Source organism: Phyllostomus hastatus, unplaced genomic scaffold (assembly GCF_019186645.2).
Source record: "Phyllostomus hastatus isolate PE091 unplaced genomic scaffold, TTU_PhHast_1.1 phas_contig_159, whole genome shotgun sequence".
NCBI classification, from domain to species: Eukaryota; Metazoa; Chordata; class Mammalia; order Chiroptera; family Phyllostomidae; genus Phyllostomus; species Phyllostomus hastatus.
Genome location: NW_025333640.1, coordinates 2,258,679 through 2,284,913, shown reverse-complemented (window position 1 = coordinate 2,284,913; position 26,235 = coordinate 2,258,679). Strand labels below are relative to the sequence as shown.

Sequence of the window (26,235 nt, the reverse complement as noted above, 5' to 3'; positions counted from 1 at the left end):
TGTGTCCTAACCGGGAATTAAGCAGCAAACCTTCAGTTTGTGGGACAACCCACTTAGTCACATCAGTCAGGACCATTTGCCATGTTATTTCTGTACAGGATTGGCTTTCTAACCTGGTCTCTAGGAGTTATTTATATAGCCAGGATTTTCATCCTTGATGATATACATCACAAATACTTTCAGTCTGTTAACTTGCCCTTTTTTTAAAAAAAGATTTTATTTATTTACTTTTAGAGGGGGTGGGGGAGAAACATTGATTGGTCATCTCCCACACGCCCCCAACTGAGGACCTGGCCCACAACACAGGCATGTGCCCTGACTGGGAATTTAACTGGCTACCCTTCAGTTTGCAGGCCAGCGCTCAATCCACTGAGCCATGCCAGCCATGGCCTAAGTTTTGTTTTTTATGTCTAGTTCCTCAGCCTAACTGGAAATCTGTGTTCATAGTGTGGGGCATGGCCCTTTCCCATATGGGTGCTCAGTGTTCCAAGTATTGCTTGTTAGAACAATCAGCTGGTTCTTGGCCTTGGGTATATGTTGGCATCACCAAGGAGCGTTAAAGAACACTGGGGACTTCCGGTCAAGATAGTGACATAGGAAGACATGGCTCTCCTCCTTGCACAACCACATCAAAATTACAACTAAAATATAGAACAGTCATCACTCAGAACCATCAGAAATCGAGTTGAATGGAAGTCTGACAATTATAGAATTAAAAAGCCCACATCCATCCATACTGGTGGAGGGAGGGGTGCAGATGCAAAACAGGCTGGTCCCATACCAACGTGTGGTGGATAAAAATTTAGGAAGTATATCTCAGGAGCAAGGAGTCCCGGTCTCACACGAAGCCTCCACGCACCCAGTGTACAGCTACGGACCACGTCAGCACCACCACCACCCTACCCCTGCACAACTGGTCCTCCACAGAGGGCAGAGGGCGGTAGTCAGTGGTCACAGCCAATCCTTGCAGCTGATTGGCCTGGGTAAATCCCTCCAATTGACCTGCCAATAGCAGTCAAGGTTCCACTACAAGAAGAGGGTTTGCTTAGGGTCAGCCCACATGAGTGGTGTATAATGGGTACCCAGCTTGGGAAATAGGGGAGGCTGTGCCACTGGACCCTATACAACACCTACTACAGTAGGGCATACTACCAAGACACGGAGTCAGAGCACCTCTACCTAATACACAGAAACAAATGCAGGGAGGCTGCCAAAACAAGAAAAGGAAACATGGCCCAAATGAAAGAACAGATCAAAATTCCAGAAAAAGAGCAATCTATCAGTTGCAGAGTTCAAAACACTGGTTATAAGGATATTCAAGGAACTTAGTGAGGACCTCAGCAGCATAAAAATGATCAAGTCAGAAATGAAGGAAACACTCTTTTAAATAACAATTTATAGGGAAACAACAGTAGAATGATGAGGCCTAGAATCAAATCAATGATTTGGAACAAAAAAATTAAGATAGTATAAGCAGCCTCTGCAACAGCTTCAAGAGGTCCAACATTTGCATTGTAGAGGTACCAGAAGGAGAAGAGAAAGAGCAAGAAATTGGAGATCTATTGGAAAAAAATAAAAGAAAGCTTCCCTAATTTGGTGAATGAAATAGACGTGCAAGTCCAGGAAGCACAGAGTGTCCCAAAGAAGATGGATGCAAAGAGGCCCACACCCAGGCACATCATACTTAAAATGCCAAAGATTAAAGAGAGGCTTGAAAGCAGCAAGAGAAAAGAAATTAGTTACCTATAAGGGAGTTCCCATAAGCTGATTTCTCAAAAAAAAACTTTGCAGGCTAGAAGGGACTAGAAAGAAATATTCAAAGTCTTGAAAAACAGGGACCTACAGCCAAGATTGCTCTACTCAGCAAAGCTATCATTTAGAATTGAAGGGCAGATAGCTTCCCAAGACAAGAAAAAATTAAGGAGTTGATCATCACCAAACCATTATTATATGAAATGTTAAAGGGACTTATTTAAGAAGTAGATTAAAACTATGAAAATAAAATGGCAAAAATACATATCTATCAACAACTGGATCTAAAAAACAAACTAAGCAAACCATAACAGAGACTGAATCATGGATTTGGGGAGAGCCTTTTGATGGTTGCCAGATGGGAAGGTGGTGCAGGGATGGGTGAAGAGGTGAGGGGATTAAGAAATACAAATAGGTGGTTACAGAGTAGCCATGGGGGTGCAAAGTACAGTATAGGAAGTGGAGCAGCCAAAGAACTTTTATGCATGACCCATGGACATGAACAATGGTGAGGGGGCGCTGCTTAAGAGAGTGGGGGGGCTGGATGGGGGGTGGCAAAGGGAAAATCAGGACAACTGTATTAGCATAACCAATGGACTACAAAAAAGAAAACACTGGGGTCTGGGTCCCATCCTGTAGAACACCTTGGGCCTGGCGTGGGCAGCAGAGTTCCTGACAGCCCTTGCATTACCCTGTTGTGGGGCCACGAGGAGGGTTGCTGGCCTCAGCCGCTCTCCTTGCTGATATGAAAGGTTGGCTCTCTCATGTTGGACTTCATAGACATAGATCGTCCTCGCTTTCTATGCCCTCATATGCTGCCGGCTTTGGGGTCCACTGACACACACATGAACGATGCCGAAGGAGCCTGAGCAGGGAAATCAAACCTCCTAGAATTTATAGTGGGTGGTTCTTAGAACACAGACACCAGTGTTTCAGGGTCATGTCTGCCTTTAGTGTTGAAACTGACCCTATGTTGAAGGTCATCTTGTATCATAGAAGTGCATCTCTCGGTAAGCTAGTCACTCTCCAAGTCTTAGTTTCCTCACGTGACAACTCAGGTCTTCATTGTCTTCTTTTGTTCTTTATTTTTAAAGGAAAGTCAGATTTATTGAGGTATAATTTACAGCAATTCGCCACTGAATGAGTTTCGGCAATGTATGAGGCCACACAGCAACTGTGTGATCAAGATCTGCAGTGTTTCCATCACTCCTGATGGCTCCCTTGTAGCTAGTTCCCTCCTTCCCTCACCAGCCTGTGGCCATCACTGCTCTGTCCCTATAGTTTCACCTGTTCCAAAAACCTGTATTAATGTCATCGCATGGCATCTGTCCTTTGACTTACCCACCTGGATGCCTCTGCTGAGTGGCATCCATCACCCAGGTGTGCCATCACATCTTATCTCCATTTCAGACCCTGGCTGGCTCCTGCGGGAAGTTTGCCCCTTTTGAAATTAAAGAGAACATGGTCCTCGCCCCTCGTTGTCGGATTGCCTTTGACCAAGACCTCTGTGATCAGTTAGACCAGCTCCTGCAGCAGCAAAGCGACAACTTCTCCTTCCTGAAAGATCTAAAAGGCCGGCAGCCCCTCAGGTCTGGACCCACTGTGGTTTCTAACCAGAATGCAGAGTTTTTAAACAGGTTAGTGTCCTGGAGACTGTCCTTTGCCTGTTGGAGAAGTCAGAGTGCAGTGGGCCTAACTACAGATTCTGGTCCGCTGCTGACCCACTGTGGCCTTGGGCCAGTCATCTCCCTCCCATGTCTCCAGCCCTCAGTTCAGAGTTTAGTCTGACCTCTCTTTGGCTTCCTGTGAGCCTCTGAAATCTCTGAGGTGTGCTCTGGGAGTGCAGGCGGCCTGTTCAGCATCCCAGTCTCTCTTGGGAGGGATCCATTTCCAATGCTGGCCTCCCTGGAGGGGTGCTCCCTGCTCTTGGCCAATGGACTTTTTCACCATGACCTGGCTCACAGGCATGCCATGGGGCAGCAGCATGGCAGCACTCTGGTTTCCCCTCCTTGTGTTGTGTCTCTGGAGTGAATGTCCTTAGCCTTCTTCAGGGTCAGGGGGTGTTGCTGCTTAATGGTTACCTGCCCTTGTAGACTGTTGGTGGCCTGCTTCCTTGGGAAGACCAGGTGATCGTGTCGCTGGGGAGGCATGTGACTGAGCGCAGTGTCTTACCCTTCAGTGATGTGGTGATCGTGGAGAGCAGCAAAGTAGATGGCGTTCCTGAAAGGAAGAAGTTTGGCAGGATGAAGCTCTTACAGTTTTCTGAGAATCACCGACCAGCATATTGGGGGACGTGGAATAAGAGGACGACGGTCATCCATCCAAGGGACCCCTGGGCCCAAGACAGGGTGAGCTTGCAAGCCAAAGTGCCAGTGGTCTGGGCACACCTATGTTTCAGTTTTCCCTTCTCAGTTTGTCTTTGTTTACACTCGTCTCTCTCATTCCGTAAGTATTCTAGCTTCTCTGCTCTGCCATTTCCTCCCCACCCTGAGAGATGGCAGTGACGCACTGCGTGTCTGTTTTCTCAGAAGCTCCTGGACTATGAGGTAGACAGCGATGAAGAGTGGGAAGAGGAGGAGCCAGGAGAGTCTCTCTCTCACAGTGAAGGGGTGAGTACGGACCTGGAATGATCCCAGCTTCTCCCAAAGGACCGCAGCAGCCCTGGGCTGGATTCACTCACGCAGCTTCTCTGTCATCTACAGAGTTGTCTGAAAATGTCAGCCAGCGACTCACATCTGGGTTTCCAGCTTCTCTTGGAATACCTTATTTGGCAACACTAATCTGCCTGGCAGTAGTGGGTTGTCACCTAGCACAGTCGCCCCTTCTAGATGGGGCACACCCACTCTGGTTCACCCAGGTCTCCACCACTCCCTCTTGATTTACTGGGGGACTTCAGTCCTTGGTGTGTTGCCTGGCCCTCGTCCCCCACTGCAGTACAATGGAATTAGTTCATGAGGTTTTGGTTAATCAATTCTTGTATGTGCCTTGACTGGGGTTTGAACCTGAAATCTTGGTATATCAGGACAGCACTCTAACCAACTGAGCTACCTAGCCAGGCCCACAGATTTAAAGATTTTTTTTAACCTCTTTTTGTTTTTTAAAGATTGTATTTATTTTGGTGGAGGGGGGAGAGGGAGAGAAACATTGATGCCTCTCATGTGCCCCCAACTGGGACCTGTCCTACAACCCAGGCATGTGCCCTGACTGGGAATCAAACCAGCGACCCTTTGGTTTGCAGGCTGGCAGTCATTCCACTGAGCCACACCTGCCAGGGCTACAAATTTAAATTTTTAATGAAGCATGTATTGTTTCTACATGTGAACATACTTTTTTTTTTTTTTTAAGGATGATGATGATGAAGTAGGAGATGACGAAGATGAGGATGATGGTTTTTTTGTGCCCCATGGGTACCTGTCTGAGGATGAGGGAGTAACTGAGGTGAGTGGGTGCATGGGGAGGCGGCTGGTCAAAGAGGGGCTCAATCTGGAGCCAGAACTTGGTGCTAACCTGCTAACCTGGGGACAGTGCCGATGGGTCCCAGCCTACCCACAGCTGATCCCACATGTATCTTGCTCCTTGTAGATCTGAAGCTGATCCCCCACAGGTGGTCATCTGTGGGAATTCTGGACCCTGTGCTGGGGCTTGTCTGGGAAGTGGGAGAGAATTCCCAGTGATGGGAGGGATTGAGAAGAAACCCCAGACAAGGATTGACTGTGGTTCGTGGGTCAGCTTGACAAACATTTTTTTTTTAACATGTGTTTAGCTAAAGTGTAAGTAACGTACAGAACATTCACATTTTAATTATTCAGTTTGATGGGTTTTAATAATTGGCAACATCACCACCTGAAATAAAATATAGAACTTTCCATCTCTCCAGAGGGTTCCTTCAATTCCCCTTCAAGTTTAGCCCACCACCACCACCATCTTCTAAATATTGCCACATGGTTGAACTTTGGCATAAGCCATTTTTAGGGCTCCAAAGGACTATCAACTGTGGTGTTGGGGTAGTGGTGAAACAGTGACAGGTGTGGTAAACTGTAGAATGACTTTGCCTCAAAGTCAGACTTAATGGGGATGAGTCCTATATACATTTCTGACCAATGAGGCAGGCTGGTGTCTTGTTGGGCCCACAAGCATCTCTTAGTGGTATCATTTGTTGTGGGAGAGGCCCGGCCCTGTGGCTGTACTGGGCGTTGAGTTCTACAGCTCCTGGGGTCACATGTTAACCTGAAAATCAAGAGTGGAATTTGGCGGCCTCTTGTATACCTGTGACTCATTGTCACAGCCAGACCGGATAGATGCATCTAAAGCACCAGGAGTGCCAATTACCATTCAGTCTAGAAAAGCTTTCTGCACGTTTCATTTCCTATAATATTAGAGAAGGGACAAGTAGGACGTGGTGGGAACCATGAAGGTGCTGTTTCTGCCTTGGCCCTGACTTTTCGAATAACTGCCCCCAAAAGCTCTCTGCTTCACGGTCCCCAAGGCTGGGACTGCAGTGCAGTGCCTGAAGTGGAGAGGAGTGGGGACCCTGAGTAAGCGTCTGCTCTCTCACCTGCAAGGAATGTGCCGACCCCGAGAACCACAAGGTCCGCCAGAAGCTGAAGGCCAAGGAGTGGGATGAGTTTTTAGCCAAGGGAAAGCGGTTCCGCGTGCTCCAGCCCGTGAAGATTGGCTGCATCTGGGCGGCAGACAAGGATGACAGCGCCGACCTGAAGGTGCTAGAGCAGTTCACGGCGTGCCTTCTAGAGACAGTTCCCTCCGAGGAGGAGCAGACGCCCAAGGCCTCCAAGAGAGAGAAGAGGGACCAGCACAGTGAGTGCTGGCTTGGGGCAGGGGCAGAAGGGGATCAGGCTCCCACCTGCTCCGAGGCCCAGGTTGGTCCAGGGCCAAGGGCAGACGTCTTAGGCGAGTGGATTAATAATTTAAAAGTTCTTTCAGTAAATTACAAAGGCCAGCACTTGCTGAACACATCTGTTTCTTCTCTGATATTCACAGTAGCAGTACAAGGTAGCTAGTTTAATCAGCCCATTTTACCAACAGGGAGGGACACAGGTCCAGAGTGCTTGGCCCAGGGTCACTCATATCTCTCACCTCTGTGCCTCCTCACTCTTCAGAACTGGGGAGGACCGGTGCCTCAGAATGAGAGCACGATGACCGTGACCGAGGAAACACAGGTGCATAAAGTCAGACATGATAATTTCATCTGAATGAATCTGCCTTGTGAGGTTTGGGCTTCCCAGAATCTCTTCCGGAGCAAGTCTTTGTGTCTTAAATGTACCCTTAAAAGGCCACCTGAAGCTGATCATGTCCCTCAATTTTGGTGACAGGTTCAGGTACCATGTGCAGTGTTTATTGTGTTTCTCCCCGTGTCTGACACCCACCTGTATCCCCACCTCTCCCCACCAGTCTTGGCCCAGTTGCTTCCGCTGCTGCACGGGAACGTGAATGGAAGCAAAGTCATCATCCGGGAATTCCAAGAGTGTTGCCGCCAAGGACTGCTCAGCAAGGACACCAACAGTCCTGAGAACAGCTCCGCCAGCCCTCCGAGCCCTGGCTCTTCCCGCCCACAGACCCCCACCACCAGTGAGGACAACACTGTCCCCTCCAAGGCCAGGCTCAAGCGGATTATTTCTGAGAACTCAGTGTATGAGAAGAGGCCCGATTTCAGGATGTGTTGGTACGTCCACCCACAGGTGCTGAAGAGCTTTGATCAGGAGCACCTGCCTGTACCGTGCCAGTGGAATTATGTCACCATGGTGCCCTCGGCCACCAGGGAGGACAGTGGCACTGTCCCGGCTGCAGGGCCCAGCCAGGGGACACCCGTCTCGCTGAAGAGGAAGTCAGCGGGCAGCATGTGCATCACTCAGTTCATGAAGAAGCGCAGGCACGACGGGCAGGTGAGCAACGGGGGCTGGGGGGGCTGGGTGGTCAGGGAAGCCCCCAACGTCACTTTTTTATTTCTAATAAAGCTTGTTTTTTAGAGCAGTTTTAGATTCACAGCACAACTGAGGCAACAAACTTGTCCGAAATTAAGGGGAGGGTACAGGGATTTCCCATACTACCCACCCCACAATACATACGCAGCCCTCCCACCGTCGACGTCCCCCGCAGAGCTGTTTGCTTTTTAAGAGTTGAGGAACTCACGTTTGACACGTCATTATCATCCGAGGTCCATGGCTGGCATTAGGGTTCACTGTTGGTGTCCGTTTCATGGGTTTGGACAGATGTGTGATGATGTGTATCCCTCGTTACGGTATCACACAGAATCATTTCATGGCCCTAAAAATCCTCTGTCTTGCCTATTCCATCCTCCATCCTAACCCTTAGCAACTGCTGATCCTTTTGCCATCTCTGTAGTTTTGTCTTTTTTAGAATGTCACATCACGGGAATCATACAGTATGTGGGCTTTTCAGATTGGCTCTTTTACTTAGGTATGTGCCTTTCTGGGTCCTTTATGTTGTCTTTTCATGGCTCAATGGTTCCTCAATTTAGGGTCCTCACTTTGGGCCAGCCACACATTTTGATGAAGGCATGGTAGGAGCTAAGTCTTCTGCTCATGTCCAGAGCCCTTTTCCAGAGAGTGGTGCTGCTCTGGGAGCTGTGCTCTGAAGGCTGTAGCCGCGGTGTTGGAGGAGGAGAGTTGGTGTACACCCCCTTCACTCCCCGCTCTGGCCCCCCTGCTCCTCTGACATGAGTTACTATGCAGCTTAGAAAATAAAGTGATCATCAGGGTGAGGAGGCAAGAGAAATTAAATTGCTCTTGGAATGATGTCTGTCCGTCATAAACCTTCAACTGTCACAGCAAGTGGGTCCATCAGAACATCCGAATGTCAACTGCCACTCTCCAGAACCCTGGCCAGGTGCCTTGTGTGCACAGCTCTGCCTGCCTATGGATTCAGCTTGGTGATGTGGGGAGCCCACTGGGTCAGGAGACAGGGGCCCCAGACCCACAAACACTTCTCTCCCTGGACCTCAGCCCGTAGTGATGAGTATCATTAGATCTATCAGGTGTTTGAGCCACACAGAACCTTTAACGGTCGATCTTAGTGTTACCCAAACAGTCTTAGGAGGGACTCGTGTGGCTGCTCTGGTTGAAACCATCTGGGGGTTCCTCATTTGAAAATGGTTGGTGCTGGAAGACACTCTTCATGTGAGCTCACAAGCAGCCTTCAAAGGCCTTTGCCCTGTCAGCCCTCCCTCAGACACCTCTGTGCCGTTGTCTGCTGCTTTGGTGTGGTGTGGAATCCTGCACGGTCTTGTGTGGGAGCACAGCCATATCCCTGAGCTCCACTTCCCTTGTGATCATTTTCATTCACGTTTATAACCCATGTTGCCCTATGTAGCAAGTGGTTGTTTTGCCCTATTACCAGGCACTGTCCCAGGCACTTTATGTGAATGCCTGCATTTCTGGTGGTAAGAAGCTTTATCCTGTAATTGAGACCTCCAGGAATTAATTAAGCCAGGATGTGCCCTCCCAGGTGAGAGGTAGATATGGGAGGAAGGTATGCCTGGGGATCAGTGGAGCAGATCGTGTCACCCAATGATACAGTCAGTGCGGACTCAGCTCCTTGCTGCAAAAGCAGTCCACAAGAAGGGGGTTAAATCCTTAAGAGATCTGGGCATGCTGGCCCCCACAACTCTGATTCAGTAAGGTGGTAGGGGGCTAAAGTCTGCATTTCAAAGCCCCTTCTCAGGGAGTCCTATGGGAAGGGTCCAGGACCATTGCATGGGCCAGCACAGTGGGTACCGGCTCTTTGGATGTTCTGGGAGCGGTTCTGTGGGCAGTCAGACTCACCCCTACTCCTTGGAGCACTCAAGCTACAACACCCTGCTTGACAGCACTAGATCCCCAGAACTATGTTTGGCCTCAGATAATAGGCCCTTATGTTGTGGGAATTTGTCTGCAGCAACAAGTCCTGAGCTTGTGTAACTTCCTAGTCCAGTAGCTGAGTCCTCCTCTCTCCCGCTCCCTCCTTCCTTAGTGTGTGGCCTGCCAGCAGGAGGAGGGTGGCTGAACCCTCCCTGGGGAGACAGCCCATTTAGCTGGAAAGGGACACCCACCGCAGCCGACTTCCACCTGTATCTGTCTGGCCAAAACACCTAGGCACAGCCACTGCGGGTTGCAAGAGAGGCTGGGAAATAAGACCTGACCACCCTCCTCCCCCAATAAAACTCCAGTTCTGTCTTGGGCAGGGGGCTGCATGAGCAGGGCCTGCCAGCACACTGCACCTACCCAAAGTGGAGGGCAGGCATAACTTTCTAGAAGGGAGGACTGGAGGAGCATGTGGAACACCTCCTCCTACGTTTTGGTAAAGCTGCTAACTACTGTTTCTGCACCATTGGAAGTAGTCGGACCTAAACTATGAATGTGTGTGAATGTTTTTAAATCTTTATTTAGATTTAAGTTATCATGAACCCTGGGGTCACAAGTATTACCGGAAGAGTGAGCACTTGTGGATGGTTGAGACGCCAGCCAACTCTGCCACCAAATGTCTGTGGCACCAAAGTGACTCAGATCTGGGCCTTGGTTTTATTTTAATATGGGGAGAGGTTCTGCTTCTCCTTTTCAGTCAAATATATTCTGTTATCAAAGCAAAACTAAGACAAGTGTTACACTGCCATAGTTCTTAACAATTGCTGAACGTCTCCCTAACCCCTGCCTGTTCCACATGCCCCCCCTTTCCATCTCTGCATCTGCTGCATGCAACAGCGACAGTGGGGTGCGGAGCTTTCCCCTCACACTAAGCTGCTGGCCACTCAGCACAGCGCACTCAGTGTCACCCAAAATCCCACTGTAGAATAGTAACCTGTCCTGTGTGTGCGGGGTTATGATGGTGCGTCCCCTAAACTTATGTTTCTTGTTTGGAGGGTCCCATGACCAGGAAAGGCTATGAAATGTCTGTTCCTTTTGTTTAACAGATCCAAACAAACACTCCCAACAATGCATAGTTGAGAGCCGAACTGTCTGCTATTCTCAGTCAGCCAGTTCTTTAGAACAGGTTGTTAGACATTGCCCCCAGCATCTTACTGTGGCAGCTCCTGCTTTTGCTCTGGGGGCTGTTCCTGTCTCAGCGGTCCTCCAGCCGCCAGGGAGTCTGGCTGTGGAGCATACACACCAGGAACTGATGCTGCTGCAAACTCGAGCCCGGTCTGCCATCCAGGCCGGGAACCGCATGTGCAAATCTTGCTGCTCTGTCATCCCTTTTCCAGGCAAACAGAGGCTTTTGTAGCAGAGGAATTTTGAAGTGTTTTGAGAAGTAGCCCCTCTGTTGAAATCTGATCCTACCTCCTCTGCTGGTTCCCTTTGTTTGTTTACAGGAGGAGTAAATGTGTGTAGGTGGTTGATGTTTAAAATCGGTCCTGCTACCTTCCATCTTGCCCTTCTGTCTCCTCTGCTGAACGCCAGTGAAAACAGCCCAGGAACCTTGTTGGAAGTTCTAGCCCCGCTCTCCCACTGTCCTGACTTCCGTCTGGTTAATCGGATGGTGTACCGCACAGGCCAAACTGGTTCAAGCACAAATTGAGAGTTGTCAGGTCTCAGACAGAAGGGACAGAGAAAGCACTGACCAACTGAGCTCTCAGCCATTGATTTCAAATAATAAATGTAGAGAAAGCCTGTGCCTTATCAATTTTCCTTTCAAACTAAACCAGAAACCCAGACTTTTAATTCAAAGCAGTTCACAAATTATATTTTATTAAGGTAAATACGATGGTGGTAGTTTTCAGAGCTTCATTGGAGGGACCTTCCCACAGTTTCCTTTGGTCACTGGCTATCAAATGGATTCCTTCAGTGTGTTGCTGAAACAGGTAGAGGGGTCAGGCAAGTGGGCACCTGTAGCAGGAGGGGTCACATACTGGTCTGCCCCGAAGTGCCTGTACTGACAGCCCATGCCCCCCTGTCTATTCAGATAGGAGCTGGGGACCTGGATGGCTTCCAGGCAGACACAGAGGAAGAGGAGGAAGAGGATGGCGACTGTGTAATGATGGACATCTCAGATGTTGCTGGTGAGAACGGCCCCAGACCCTCCTCCCATAGGCTGGCAGCTGTGGGGAAGACACCCGCCCCCCACCCCCACCCCCACCCCCGCGACTTTTTACCTGGCTCACTTGCACATAATGTACAGAAAGGCACTGGGTGGGCTGGTCTAATGGTGGGGCTAGGCAGTTGAGTCCAGTCAAGATCTGGAGGGTCTGACTTTGTTCCCTAAGTTACTTTTAAGAAACCAAAGAATTGAAGGTTGATTGCCACCAAGGTGAAGGGTGGATGGGAGGTGTCAGAGAGAGAGCTGGCAAGGTGGAGGCTTGGCACCAGCGAGTTACCTCTAAACTGAGCTTCTGCAGGGAAAAGGAGGGCAGCAGTGATGCCGGCTCAGGGAGCTTGATGTCCGGTGATCCTTGACAGAGCCATTCGGCCTGGGTGCCCTGGTTTCCTCACCTTGGGCATGGAACTTCAGGCCAAGATTTGGCTCTTCCTCTCTGAGCTGAAGAGTGACAGGATCTGGCTGGAGGGGGTGAGGGACTACATCTGTCTAGAAGGTGGGAAGGGGCCTGGGGCTACAGCCATGCTCCTTCTCTGACCACAGTTGGATGGGGTAGGTGGGCGCATCTTACCCCAAGAAGGCCCTCAGAGCTGTTTCAGGCTCTAGGGACACAGGTACAGCCGGCTGAAGCCCCTGCCTGTCTTGCCTTGCAGAAGAGGTCCAGGACCCATGTGGAACCATTCCTGGAGCTGGAAGGCCTGAGGGAGTGGACACCAGTGACAGCCCCGCGCCCTCCAGCTCACTTGGCCCCTCCTGAGCACCCCAGTTGGCCCCTGTGTGTATGTAGAATGGTTAGGGTTTTCTCAGATGCTTCTCAGATACTTGAAAGTCCTACGATTCCTGTGTAAAGAGCACTTTGTCCTGCTTTGCATACCCATCCCCCACTAAGGGATGGAAAGTATATAGGATGCTTGGTTCATTCTTTTTGATATTTGTAAAAACTTTTCCCCCAAAGTTGCGTATTATTCTGCCCTTTAATAAAGCATTATCGCAATATGTTGGCCTGTACAGGGAAGCCTAATCTTGCCCTGAGGACCCTGAGCAGGCACTATGATGAAATGCTTATAAATGAATTGGAGCCCTGCTGGTGCAGCTTAGCACTGGGACCTGACATGAACATGTATAAACTTACTGTCTAGTCCTGACTTGGTGTCTGTCATCTTTTCAACCCATTGTTTCTGTGAGTGGGTGTGTGCCTTCACCCGTGGCTTGAGTTCATGCCCTGTGCTGTGCTACCAGGTGTTCACTCCTTACACCCCACGTACGGTGCTGTGGCATGTCTTAAGCTTTCCACTCCGCAAAAGCACTGTCCCATCTCTGTTGTGAAATCTCCCACCTCCCCAGTGACCTAGTTCAGGGTGGGGCTTCTCAGCAGGTAGGTACTCCTACCCATCCATCCCTCCTGCCCCTTGGGAGGGGAATAGGACCTACTCTGGGCCTCTGAGTGTTGGCTTCCAGATGGACTTCTGGGTCAGGCACAACACAGCAGAATGTTGGAACTGGGTGGAACCAGCTGAAGATGCCAGAGCCCTGGTCCCTGAGACCCGAGAACAGCGCCACACTGGGGCAGTGATAGCCCCACTGAGGTGTCTGTGGAAGGCCTCAGGGAGCTGAGATCTTGGCAGAGTTCACAGACTTCATCCAACCTGAACTCCTGTCCTGCTAACACCACACGTTGTTTTGTTCCTGCTGTCCCCAAGGGAGAAGGCATATCAGCATGCAAAACAGTTTACGTCAGCTGGATACAGCCAGATGGGGCAACCCGACCAGTTGCTGTGTGGCCGGCCAAGACTCCATGTGTTCCATTACCACCGTACCCTGATCCTCCCTCAGAGGCCCTGTATGGGTGGGCCTGAGGAACACCCAGTTGCAGAGCGAGCCCCAGCCAGGACCTCCTACTGGAGGCAGGGTGCCAGTGAATACAGGTGTGTGTACAGGACAGCAGCCCATGTGTTATTCCTGTAGATACAGCTACCTGTCAAGACCCCTTAGGCCTGTTTTAGTTGGGTGTCTTGACAACTTGCAGTTGGGGACAGGGAGGAGATGTAGGACCTAAGTGACAGGTCAAGGCTGTGCTGGGTTCCCAAGATATGGCAGCAAAGGAGACAGGCCTGGGTCCAACAGATGCTGGTGGCCCAAGTGTGAAATGGGGCTTGCATGGGGGCAAGTTGCATGGCAGGGTTACAAGGGATTTTTGCTTTAAAAATCAATTGCATTTGGCTCTAACCAGTATGGTTCAGTTGGTTGGGTGTCGTTCTACAAATCAAAAGGTCACCAGTTTGGTTCCTGGTCAGGGCACATGCTTTGGTTTGCAGGTTTGGTCCCCAGAAGGGGGACATGTGCACGAGGCAAAGGAATGACATTTCCTTCCCTTCTTCCCTTTCCCCCTCTCTAAAAACAGATTAAAAAAATTTAATTGTATTTGAGGTCTTGAAGCTTCAAGTCTTTCCGTTACCCAGCTGGCAGTGGTCAGGACCAGCCACCAGGCCTCTGCAGGAGTGTCTACAAACCACAGCTAGCAACCTGCTGGGGGTGAGAGGGAGGGGATGATCCGGGTCAGTGGTTGAGGGGGCATCTCCCAGCCTGGGTGTGACCAGGGATGAGTACCTTTGATGCTCCAGGTCTTGCTTTCCCTTAGTCCCTGTGGCTGTAATATATCACTATATCACTAAAAACGATGGCTTAAAACACACACCTGTTCTTACCGTTCTGGGTATCATATCTGACTAACATGGGTCTCACTACTTTAAAATACAGGTATGGGCAGGGCTGGGTCCTTCTGGAAGCTCCGGGGAGAATCCATTTCCTGCCTTTTCAGGCTTCTAGCAGCCACGGCATTCCTTGGCTCCTGGATCCTTCCTCCAAATTTGAAACCCGCAGCACAGTCTCTTCCATTTCTTCTGCCTCCTCCTCCCACGTATAAGAACACCTGGGATGATGCTGGGCCCGTCTGGAAAACCCAGGACCATCTCCCATCTGAAGGTCTTCAGTCACACACGAATTTCCTCGTCACTTTCCTCTTCTGTGGACGTTCTCAGTTCCAGGGGTGAGGATGTGAACATCTATGGAAACTAGTTCTGCAGGGCCCAGGGCCCAGGGCCCCTGGGGCGCCTTCCCTCGGGAAGGTGGGCTTGTCCACTGGGTGACAGCTACTGACCTGCCCTGCGACACACAGCCAGAACTCACCACCAGGAGTCTAGTCAAAGAGCCTATTTATTTCAGTTCAGAATTTAGAGTTACAGAATTCTGGCTTGACAGGCCCAGCATCTCCACCCTATGCCACTGTCACCAACAGTCCCACAGGGCAGCCTCAGGGCCAGCCGTGGGGCCTGGGCCCGTGCTGCAGGCCCACTCTCATGCCCAGGGAGGCGTTCACATCTGTCATGCCTAGGGTTCCATTAATCATGTTATTAGCAGCTGGATAAGGCTTAGAGCCAGCACTACCAAGGACAGCACAGCAGCTGTCTCCTGAAAGCCCTCTGAGTGGCAATCACAGGCCAACCAGTGGCCTCCCCTGCCTGTGGGCTGGGCAGACAGTCCCAGAAGAGGCTGGGAGGCCCTGAGTGGAGGGGGAGCAGGGACATGAGCAGTGGTGGAGGAAGCAGGAGAGCATGACACAGACCCATGGGGGCTGAAGCCAACCCTGCTTTTATTTCACGGGAGCTTCTCGATGACCATCAGGAGCTCGGGTTTCAGGATAGATGAGTCTGGCTCAGCCCCCGCAGCCTTGATGTCCTCTAGCACTGCCGAGTCCCACGAGAAGGTCAGGAGGGCCGAGGGCACCTGTGGTGGGGCAAGAAGCCTCAGCCTTGTTCTGGCATTTACGTGACAAAGTTCACATCTTCACATTCAAATCTTTGTGTTGGAGCCAGGGCCACGCCCTCCCAAGACTGTTCCCACTGGTGACAACAGTGACAGCAGTCACTCAGTAAGCCCATTCCCGAAGCAGTGGCCCCTCCTACCAAGGACCTGGGTTCAGGGACACCTCCTGGCCTGCTGAGGCTGACCACTGCTGGGCAGCACTCAGGACCTCCGAGCCAGGCCTCCTTCCTCCCTGGTCTCCCTGCATCAGGGTATGGCTGCCCTCCTCCAACTTCCTCCCCAGTAAATCCTCTCCTTTCCAATCTCCTCTGGGCTCTGCTCCTCAGAAAATAACATACTTGACAATTTTTCCATTTTAAGGGTGGGAAACTGAGGCACCGAGAAGTTATGCAGGTCACGTTGTGAATAAACAGGTAGAACTAAAACCCAGGGAGCCTGGCCCTGGGACCCCTTCTCCTAGGACCACCCTATACTAAGAAGCACTGCCCTTTCAGGGCATGTGTGGCAGATTCAGCCAGAATCCAGATCCAGCATGCGGCAACTTGTCACTCACCAGCCCGCACTCATTGAAGGGCAAGTTCTCATCCTCTGACAACTTCTGCCCACCCAAGGCCAGCAGCTCAAAGGGCAACCAGTCGCTCTGCAAGGCCTCCCGAACAAAGCTATAGAGTGCTGCCACCCGCTCCCGGGCGTAGAAGGTCCCTGGAGGGGGGTGGAACAGTCGGAGTGAGGCTGGACATCATGGGAACCCTCCCCAGGGCCCACCCAGCCCAGACAAGTGGAGGTGAGCCCAGAGGAGCTCAGAGAAGCTCAGATCACAGACCCTGCTGGAGGCAGAGCAAACCCACAGCCCAGCCAATCAGCACAGACACCAACCACCTCCCGGGCCTTGCCCAGCCCCTTCCCTGCACGACCCTGGCTAGCAGGCAGCACACACCCTGGAGGAGGCAGCCGTCAGGGAGGCGAACTCGCAGCAGTGTGTAAGTGTACTTGCGCATCTCCCTCTGCTCCTCCTTCTCCCTCATGGCCTTGGTCCGCAGCATGCTCAGCCGCTCCACCGCCTCAGACTTGAGCCTCTGTTCCCGCTTGACCTCCTCAGCCGTGAGATTGAAAAAATCAGAAGGCAGGTCAAACTGAGAGGCCAGGGGTGAGGGCCGGAAGACACGTCGCTGGCGGGCCAACGTGGCCCGCACAGGCTCCGCACACAGCAGCTGCTCCTTGTGCGTCTCCAGGCTCTGGGGCTGGGCCAGGGCGGCCTCACTCAGCACGTAGAACTCTTCAGGGCCCTCTGGGGGACACAAGATGTCCCTGTGCCACAGCAAGAAAACCCCCGAGCCAGGCCCCTCCCCTTCCCACCTCCCAACTCAGCCAAGGCTTTTCTCTCCCCAGCTTACCCTGATCTGGAACTGGCAACAATGCCTTCTGGAAGCCAATGGCCTCAAAAAACTCGTGGGTCCCTTCCAGGCAGTTAATGCGCTCCTGGGAATAGAGCTTAAGTCATGCAGGGCCCTTGGGCCTCCTCGAGCCCCACCAACCTCACTGCCCAGTGGGTCCCATCAGGCCCAGCACCCCCTCTTTTTGAGGGGCTGGCCCCTGGGGAGGACAAGCCCCCCTTCCCTGCCTCTGAAGCTGCCTAAAGAAAGGCTCCAAGGTTTCCAGTAGCTGCTCACAGAGGGACCCCAGAGGCCAATAACCAGGGTGAAGAGGAGCTCAAGAGCCAAAGAACAGCACGGGGGTCTTCAAAATGGGGGGAGGGCTGCGTATGATGCTGTAGGGGAGAGTGGGTGCCCTGCCAACAGCACAAGTAACATGGACCAGGGTGGCGGGACCACTTGATTTCTCCACAGAAGTCAGAAGTCTATGTAAGAAATCCCCCCAGCTGACATGATCCCAACTAGTTCAAATTAAGGTCAAAACATGCCAGCAGTGTTCATAAAGCCCCTCTCCACCTGCAACCCTGGAGAAGCCCTCCCAGGGCCCCACCACCAGACGAGGCCCAGTGTGATCGCTGGCCCAGCCATGCTGGCTGCACCGGCTGGAAGTCACTCAACAGAGCCCTCACCTGGAACACCTTGTTCTGCAGTTTGATCTTCCGGTACTTCTCCTCCTCAGGGTGCAGGTGGATATTGTCCAGGTACCTGAGGCAGAATTTGGGAACAAGGACAGGCCTGGGTTGGGTGACTGGCTGCTCTGCACCTTCCATCCCCAGGTGAACAGCAGCTCAGAGCTACACCTAGGCTCGTGGTTAAGAGGGGGAGCAGGTGCCATCACACCTCGGACCCGTTGCCAACAGCCTGGGCCACCTGGAGCCCACTGCTGCAACTGCTCCTGGGTCCTGCCTCCCCTGGAGGGCACCAATGGACCACAGTGTGGGGGCAAGTGGACAGAGCCAGAACGGGCCTCCAGTGCCAATGATCACCAGTGTTTGCTTGGGAGCTCATGCGCAAAACAGACTTCTAGCACCCCTGGACCTGCTTAGTGGTCAGGGGAGTGGGGTGGGAACCCACCTCCCTCACACTCCTCTATGGCCACCAAAGGGAAGCCAGGGTTGGGAATCCCCAATTCAGTAACCCCCTTCCTTTTATAGACAGGTAAACTGAGACCCAAAGAGGCCAAGCCCCTTCTCTTCCTGGGTCAGGGGGAGGGAAGGTCCCCTCAGCAGGTCCTGCTAGAGGCCTAAGACTCGCACCCTCAGTGGGGGACAGGGCGCCCACTCACTTGGCGATGGTGTCCACGCCCAGCTTCACCTTGTCCCGGTCTTTGTTGAACGTGTGGATCTTCATGATGGAGGCAGCCACCGGGTCCACGGAGAAGTGCTGGGCGCAGTGAGGAGAGCACGTCAGAGAGTGCTCCCCTCACAGCCCGGGGCCTGGTTACTCAGGAGGCAGCAGTAATAATGGCAGAGTAACAGGCTCGGGGCTTCGACTGCACACACTCAGCAGAAAAGGAGGAGAAAAGCCTCAGCAGTGCCCCTCCTCCTGGGGAAGAGGGGCCATGAGCAGCCCAGATCTCACAGTAAAATTATGGCTGTGACCAGCAGACCTTAAAACGGGGCATTAGTCTAGACAAGCCAGGTGGGCCCAGAGTAACCATAAGAGCCCGTCAGGGCAGAGAACCAGGACATGGAGGCTGGACCAAGACGCGGCCTGGCGTCACACGCTGTGAGGATGGAGGTAGGGGTCACAGAACACAGGTGGCCCGGAAGCTGGAAAAGGCCAGGAAATGGACTGTTCACACAGCTTCCAGAAGGAACACAGCCTTCCTGCCACTGGAGAGAGGCACGTCACACTCTGACTTGCAGGATTCTAGGAGACCAGACGTGTGTATTCCAAGCCCCTCAGGTTGCAATAGCCTGTTACGATGGCGATGGGAAACTCAGGCCCAGGGCAAAGGTATTTAGGTGTTCTTTTTGTTCCTGAAATTTTTTTTAAGTTTGAAATTATTTCCAAATTCAGTTTTAAGGAAAAAAAATGCTGAAGTTTGTTTCATACTGCTGTAATAGCTGGCAGTTCCTACGTTTAGCGTGAGTGGTACGTTACCTTTTATGAAAAATCAAAACAAGTGAAGGGGAGACACAAATATGTCGGCAGTTTGTACACACTCGAAATGTCCCTGAACAGGGATCTAAACTACCCACAGAGGCTGTCACCTGGGAAGGTGGCCAAGAGGTGAGTGAAAGGTGGCTTCTCTCTGCCTCCCGTTCTGTATGTGGAATTTTGTACCGCACGTAAGCATTTCCTCTTTGACCAGGTGACAACAGATACGATGTACACAGGTGGGGACACTAAGAAGGACCTGTGCCACCCGGCCTCACTGGGGCTTCCTGAAGGCAGCTCCAACCCTGGAACCTCTGAATGAGGGACGGGGCATGAGGCCTCCACTCACTGAGAGAATGGCTTCTTTGATCCGGCTGTCCCGCTGGTCCTTCCTCAGGGTGGCCCCTGTGAGGGGGCAGGTGAAGTACACTCCAGGCACTGCCAGGGGGGTTGAGCCTTCCTCTCTGGGCTCAGGCACCTGGGGGGGGGGGAGGGGGATGAAAGTGTCTCATCCTGGACTGTGCACAGATGCCACCCCAAGTCACTGAGTGCCACAGGCCTGAAAGCATGGCCCTGGGAGCCAGACACCCCTGGTCTCAACGCTGTCCCCTCCACCATGGAACACCTTGGCCCGGTGACCGAGCACCTCTGAGGATGTTCTCTAGTCTGTGAAATGTCTGCAGGACCAGCTCAGGACTCAACAAGGTGAGGAGGAAAGGAGAAGTGTGCAGCAGCTGCGAACACAGCGCTCAATCAGCGGCTTCTGCTGTTCCTGTCCCTGCTGCCTGGCGGAAAAGGGGCTTCGTGGTGGGGAGTTGAGTCACAGTGCCCTGGACCCGTCCCAGCCCACCTCTGGGCCTCAGTTCCTAGGCAATGTCTATCTAGGGTCTGTTCCTTGCTAAGACTCAGTGAGAACTTGAGGGCTGAACTGCTAGGAACACCCTTTCTGCAGAGCTCTCCTTTGAGACCCACCTGCTTCTAAACGGCCAAATTACACCACGCTCCATGGAGCCCTCCTGCCTCCTGAGAAGGCTGCAGAGGGCTGTGCCAGGGGTGCAGGCTCTGGGGTCGCACAGGCTGGGGTTCGCCTTCAGCCCTGCTGGTTCTGAGGTGCACGACTAAGAACACTGCCTTCACCTCCCTGAACCTGTTTTCTCTTCTGGAAAGTGGGAACTACAACAGCACCCACCCTCATGGGGTTAGAGTTGGGGCTGTAACCCACAAACTAATGGGGTCCAGTCCTACCCTCAGCACCCAAGCCTGGCACCCTAAGGTGCTGAGCGTGGAGGCCCCAGTCAACATCAACACAACCACAACCCGCCCCGACCTTTCAAGGCAGGGTTCCCCAAGCCAGCGGTGACCTCCCCCACCCTGCTGTCTCTTCTGTGTCCCCACCACGCCCAGAACCAAGAGCTTACAGGCAAGAACCTAGGGGTGGCCCCGCTCCCCGCCCCAGGCCACCCCTCAGGGTGTCATGCTGCCAGAAGGATGCTTTTACCATGTTAGTCCCTGGGGCCTTCGAGTTCCCACTGACAGTCGCCTCGACTTGAAGTTCCTTTCTCACTGGAGGGAGAAGCAGAAATGGGTCAGTGTGTGGCCCCTCCAGGGCTGGCCCTCGAGTGGGTCAAGTTCTAGTCGTCCTTCCAGTTTGAGGTCCTAGCCCGTCTTCCTGCAACACTGCCTCATGCCCCCACACTTCACCTGATAACCTGACAACGACCTGCAACCTCCCCTCCTCCCTCGTTCCCCTCTGCACCCTCCCTCACGTCCACGGCACTCAGACCACGCCAGACCCTTGTTCCTCTCCCCCCGAATTTCCCTCCTCTCACAACGGTGACTTTAAAGCCCCCCATGTCATTGGTTATATAATTATTTTCGTCCAGGACCGAGCACAGGATCTAGGACCTGTGAACAGCCACAGACAGGCCTCGAGGACAAGAGGGGACAGAGGCCTCACTCCACTTCACCTCGCCTGCCTCCCTGCAGCCCAAGGACAGCACAACTCACCCTGGTTCCGGGTGGAGTCCTGTGACGATGTGGGGCCCCGGGCCCTGGGCTGCTTCTGCTCCAGCCGGGCCAGGGCCGCTGCGGCTGCCATCTGCGCCTCATCTGTAGGTCCCTGGCGGGGCTGCCGGAGCACTGGCTGGTTGGGCTTTTCTTTGGGGCCCTTCTCCCTGGAGGGGAAACAGAGGGAAAGTGAAGTGACATAGGGTCAGACGGAAGAGCCTCTACCCCTCTCCCACTTCTACTCCTGCCCCATCAGACAGACATCTGCCTTAACAGCCCCTGGAGGCAGACAGTGATTTCACTCCCAGCTCTGCCCCGTTGGGCAAGTCCTTCACTGGCCTGGGCCTCAGAGGCATCACCTGTTAATTGGGGTTATTGGCACTCACCTCCATATGGGGGCCATCCGGTTAAGCATCCTAATGTCTTCAGGAACTGACAAGACTCAAAGGAGTCAACCCTCCCCCAGCTCCCTCCTGAGTAAGAATCGAGACCCTTCCTGTCTGTAGCAATGAGTAGTCTCAGTGGCATTAGTTGAGCATCTACGACGCGCCAGGCAACACAGTATTGTTTCCTCAAACCACACCCCTCTGAGGGCGGTCTTAAGATCTCCTTTTGCAGAAGCTCAGACAACATTCAAGCTCTGTGTTAAGTATGTTACAAAGATCAAGTTTCGTATCACCTCCACTTTGGGAAATAAGTGTAGTAATAACCTCAGGGGACGAATGGCTTCTTAATCTACTTAGTAGGACAATGATCTGGTTCTGGCTCTGGCTGGTGTGGCTCAGTGGATTACGTGCTGGCCTGCAAACCAAAGGGTCGCCAGTTCAATTCCCAGTCAGAGCACATGCCTGGGTTGCAGGCCAGGTCCCCAGTGGGGGGTGCACGAAAAGCAACCACACATTGATGTTTCCCTCTTTCTCTCTCCCTTCCCCTGTCTCTAAAAATAAATAAATAAAATCTTTTAAAAAGAAGGAAGAAAAAAAGAAAGGAAGAAAGGAAGGAAGAAAAGGATCTAGTTTTGAATATCCCAGCGGAGAAAGTCCCACCTGGTTTGACTCACCTACCTCACCTACATTCTTCCTTGAGGACCCTCTCCCGGCCCCAGCAGTTAGAATCCTATGTGCTGAGCCTGTAAACCTTACCAGAAGCCAAGGCTCTTGGTTCACGGCCTCACTCCTCCTACTTTGCTCAGATGTGCGGGCAGCCCCCTCTTCTTGTCCCAAGGCCCCTGGGACCTGCTTCCCTCGCATCCCTGCCCCACAGCTGAGAACCTCATGTTAGAAAAAATGGGTCACATAAAACCCACCCTAGCCCCATGTGGTATTGAGGTCTCTCTATAAAAATGCCATTAGTCCTGGTCAGTGTGGCTCAGTTGGTTGGAACACATCATCCCATAGCCAAAGGGTCACAGGTTCAATTCCCTGGTCAAGGTACACACCCACATTGCAAGTTCAATCCCTGCTTGGGACACATGCAAGAAGGGAGCAGATCACTGCTTCTCTTTCTTTCTCTCTCCCCCTCCCTTCTTCTCTAAAGCAATGAAATAAATATCCCTGGGCCACTTTCCAAGATACCTCACTCACCCACTTCGTGCTCTGCTGGGCAGCCATAGTGGTCCCCCTAAAACCTAAGTTAGCACTTATCATACCTCTACATCAAGTCCTCCCAACACCTACACAACAGAACCCTAAAGCCGCCCGTGTCCCCGCAGGCCACGAACAACATCCCCGTCTGCCTGGTTCACTCTTCTGTCTACCCCGGTCTCACTACTGCTGGTCACTGCAGGCCAGCCGGTCCCTGCCACAGAGCCTTTGCACCTCCCGCGCCTGCTGCCTGAGAGTGCCGCCAGCGGGTGGGATGAGGGAAGGAGGTTTGGGAGAGGGTAGAGCTGATGGGGGACTCAAATGTTGGAAAATTTTTAGTTTCAGATAATAACTAATAAGCTTAGTAATCGGTGCATGTAAAAGGCTATTGTTTCAGGAACTGAAGGGCTCACCCTGACTCCAGGAGACCACAGGCAGTCCCACCTTCGTGTCCAAAGAGGACTGCAGGCAGTCGGGATGGCTCTGAGCCCCTGTGCTCCAGGGTGAGACGCCCACTGCCCAGGGCACAGATGGAAGAATGCTGCAGCTTTCACCTGATTAATGTTTCCCCTGAGTTCCAAACCCCTTACCTACACTCCTCCTTGTGAAAAGAATCAGTTTAAAATGGAATTTAAGAAAGTTTGTTAGGGTATAAACCCGCCATCTTCTCAGATCACCGGCCATCTGAATAAAGTGCCCATAAAGATTCAATCCCCATCTCTGTTTACTAGTTCTGGTAGGTGACAGGCAGCATGAACACTGGCTTTTCCCGGTGTGCTGTATGTGTGTGGGGGGGCGGGGGGAAGGGAGGGGGTAGGTTATTTCCACATGGCTGAATCTCACCTCAACCAGCTTGCATGTCACATGTCACCTTCTCAAGAGCCAAATTCCTGGACCATCTAAAGGTCCCCCACCCCCAATACTCACTATCCCCTGCCCCTGCTTATTTTTTTCACAGCCCCGGGCACAACCTAATCTTCCATCATACGTGTACTGGTTTCTTTTTTCCGTCTCCACCCACTGGAAGGCAAACCATGAGAGACTCCTGCTCGACACCCCTCCACACGCCTGACAGGGGAATTCAAGAGTTAAAGATTTTAGCTTTAGGCATAGTTGATAGGCTTAAGCAATTAATGCATGTGGAAAGCTGTTGTTCTGGGAGCTGGAACACATGGGAGCGGAACACGTGGCCTGCATGACTCCAGGAGGTGGACAAGCAATTCAAATTTTGTCCCCAGGAGATGTGCAAGCTACTGAGATGGTATCTGACGTCAGTGATGCAGATAAAGGATTATTGATCAGTAGTTACAGAAATACTAGGAAAATCACTGTCTGCAACCGTTATCTGATTAACCTTTTTCCAAACCCACTACCTATCCTTTCCTTCTGCTTATAAAAAGGTTGGCTTGAGATGAGACGTTAGGATGATTTCTAGGGTACATAACCTGCAATCTTCTCAGATCACCGACATCTGAATAAAGCACCCATAAAGATCCAATCCTTGGCTCTACTGATTGGTCCTGGCAGTCAAGGCAGCAGGAATGCCGCCTTTTCCAGTGTTACACCTTGAGCTTCCCAGCTCACTCCAGGCACGTCACAACAGCCTACATCTCCAAATTACTTCCGTCCCCTCTCCTCCCAGGCCTCCAGTCTGGCACGGCAATCACCCACACAGCCCCCACCTTCTTCCCGTCACAGTCCCAGTTGCCCCAGCCCCCACCTCTACCCACAACTTGTCAAGCAAATGAATGAACCCCCTTGTCTGGTCCACCACTCTCCATGGCCCCCCTTAAGCTGCCCTCCTCTCCCTCCTCAGGTTCCTAGGACCTAATTTTGTCCACTGTGCTTCCCTCCCTCACTCATGAACCTGGCCTTCATGAGTCTCATTCTTCCCACTCAGCACTCCCTCCCAAGGATCTTGGGAGCCCCCAATCTTTGTGACAGATGTCCTGAAGTCCCTGCCCTGTACCCACTCTCCCTCACACAACCCTGACTCCCTCGTCTTCCCTTCCTGCCCTACTTCCTGCTCTCCTCCTACCCCTCCCAGCCCTACCTCTTCACAGTCCCTTTCCTTATTCCTCACAGAACCCTGCCCAGGCTGGGGTCTTTCCTCAGTCACTCCTGACTGATTCTAGGGCCACCCCCAAGTACACAGACACACACACACACACACACACACACACACACACACACACCCCGTAGCTCCCTGCAGCAGCCCTACCATCTCCCAGGCCCTCCTCCAAGTGGAGCTTCCTTCTCAGCCGCCCAGACCTGACAGTCCAGCATACTCACTTGTTCCTCCACTTTACTGACTCCTTCATGTCACCTGCCCTCCTCACATCTTTCCACTGAGTTTGCACTCTCGCCCCAGGCCCTTCCTTTCTTCAAGTCCTCCCCAGAAAACTCACAGAGGCCTAAAGGCGTGCAGACCACATCCCCCACACTCCCAAGTCTCCCAAGGGCCTCCCATTCAATTTAACCATCACCCACAAGGACCCCGCCTCCTTCCCATCACAGACATACCCCACCCCGTTCTCTTTCCACCTCCACCCACCCACTTCCATTCTCCTACCAGACCTTCCTCCGCCCCTCGCAGCCCCCTCCAATTCACCCTGTCGACTCTTCCAACAATGCCTTAGATTCCCTGGCCTTCCAGGCTCCCATTCAGTCCTCCCTCGAACTCCAGACCCAGGGCCCAGACCCCTCACGCCATGGACGATAACTCTTTGCTTCTCCAGGCTCACCCACCAATTCCCATCACCTAGATTTCCCCAAAATCTATATGCTTCTTCTGGGACCCTTCTTCGCCCCCTAGCTTCCCCCTTACCACCCCCTACTCCCCTCCCAAGTCTCTCCATTGATCACTATCTCCCGGCAGCCCCGCCCCCTCAGGCCTTGCCCCTCCCGTTCCGCCCCCAGGGGCCTCCACTTGCTTTTACACCCACTGCGCTCCTCGTGGCCCCTGCCCCCAAGATCTCTCCCCTCCTCACCTCTAGCCCTCTTGGCCTCCCCTGACCGTCTCCGCCCCCAGGCTTCACGCCCCAGCGCTAATCACGAACCTCACCGACTCCGTAAGCTTCTGTCCGGGACCTGCACTCTTAAACTTGATATCAGCCTTGATCTCCTGGAAGAATTTCTTCATGGTGGCGGAAGGCCCAGCGGCAGAGGGCCGCGGGGAAATAGGGGCCAAAGGCCCAGTCCGGGAGGGGTCTGTAAGAGCCAGCAACCGGAAAAAAAATAAGGGGCTGCCGGAAGTCCCGCCTCCCGCGCTCGCCCACGTGACAATCGGCCGGGCGCGCCTTTCTAGCTTTCCGCGCTTGGCTAGTCTGCGGCGACCGCTCTATACGTTTGAGCCTCCTCTCTGTAGTTCTTCCGGGACTCTGTTGCTAGGGGCGACGAAGGCGCTTCTAGCTGCAAGCTGTGCTTAGGCACCTTCCTGTTCCCCAAGCGGTAACTGGAGAGGGAACTTGGCTCCACGGAAGAAGTGCTGT

The 26,235-nt window shown here is 52.6% G+C and overlaps 2 protein-coding genes across 3 annotated transcripts in view; one reads left to right on the top strand and one right to left on the bottom strand.

Annotated features, from left to right (window-relative positions):
• The window catches only part of CHAF1A (chromatin assembly factor 1 subunit A), a 31,461-nt gene extending 18,520 nt beyond the window's left edge, over positions 1-12,941 (top strand). The window contains exons 8-15 of the mRNA XM_045831167.1: positions 3,163-3,389; positions 3,932-4,100; positions 4,281-4,361; positions 5,098-5,190; positions 6,315-6,567; positions 7,162-7,652; positions 11,665-11,761; positions 12,450-12,941. Coding sequence (XP_045687123.1) covers positions 3,163-3,389; positions 3,932-4,100; positions 4,281-4,361; positions 5,098-5,190; positions 6,315-6,567; positions 7,162-7,652; positions 11,665-11,761; positions 12,450-12,553 — 1,515 coding nt within the window. The 3' untranslated portion in view covers positions 12,554-12,941. The remainder of the gene's footprint in view (positions 1-3,162; positions 3,390-3,931; positions 4,101-4,280; positions 4,362-5,097; positions 5,191-6,314; positions 6,568-7,161; positions 7,653-11,664; positions 11,762-12,449) is intronic.
• A 2,050-nt stretch (positions 12,942-14,991) lies between these two features.
• UBXN6 (UBX domain protein 6) lies at positions 14,992-26,002 on the bottom strand. 2 transcript variants are annotated; one of them, XM_045831135.1, is made up of 10 exons: positions 25,804-26,002; positions 21,162-21,328; positions 20,653-20,717; positions 19,504-19,632; positions 18,337-18,434; positions 17,681-17,756; positions 17,013-17,097; positions 16,556-16,906; positions 16,172-16,320; positions 14,992-15,579 (listed from the first exon to the last, which is right to left on the bottom strand). In XM_045831135.1, exons 1-10 carry the CDS (start codon positions 25,884-25,886, stop codon positions 15,451-15,453), a joined length of 1,332 nt encoding a protein of 443 aa, XP_045687091.1. In that variant the 5' UTR covers positions 25,887-26,002; the 3' UTR covers positions 14,992-15,450. The 2 variants fall into 2 exon arrangements, with proteins under 2 accessions (XP_045687091.1, XP_045687092.1); XM_045831136.1 differs by having other exon boundaries at positions 25,809-25,945.
• Positions 26,003-26,235: the final 233 nt, after the last annotated feature.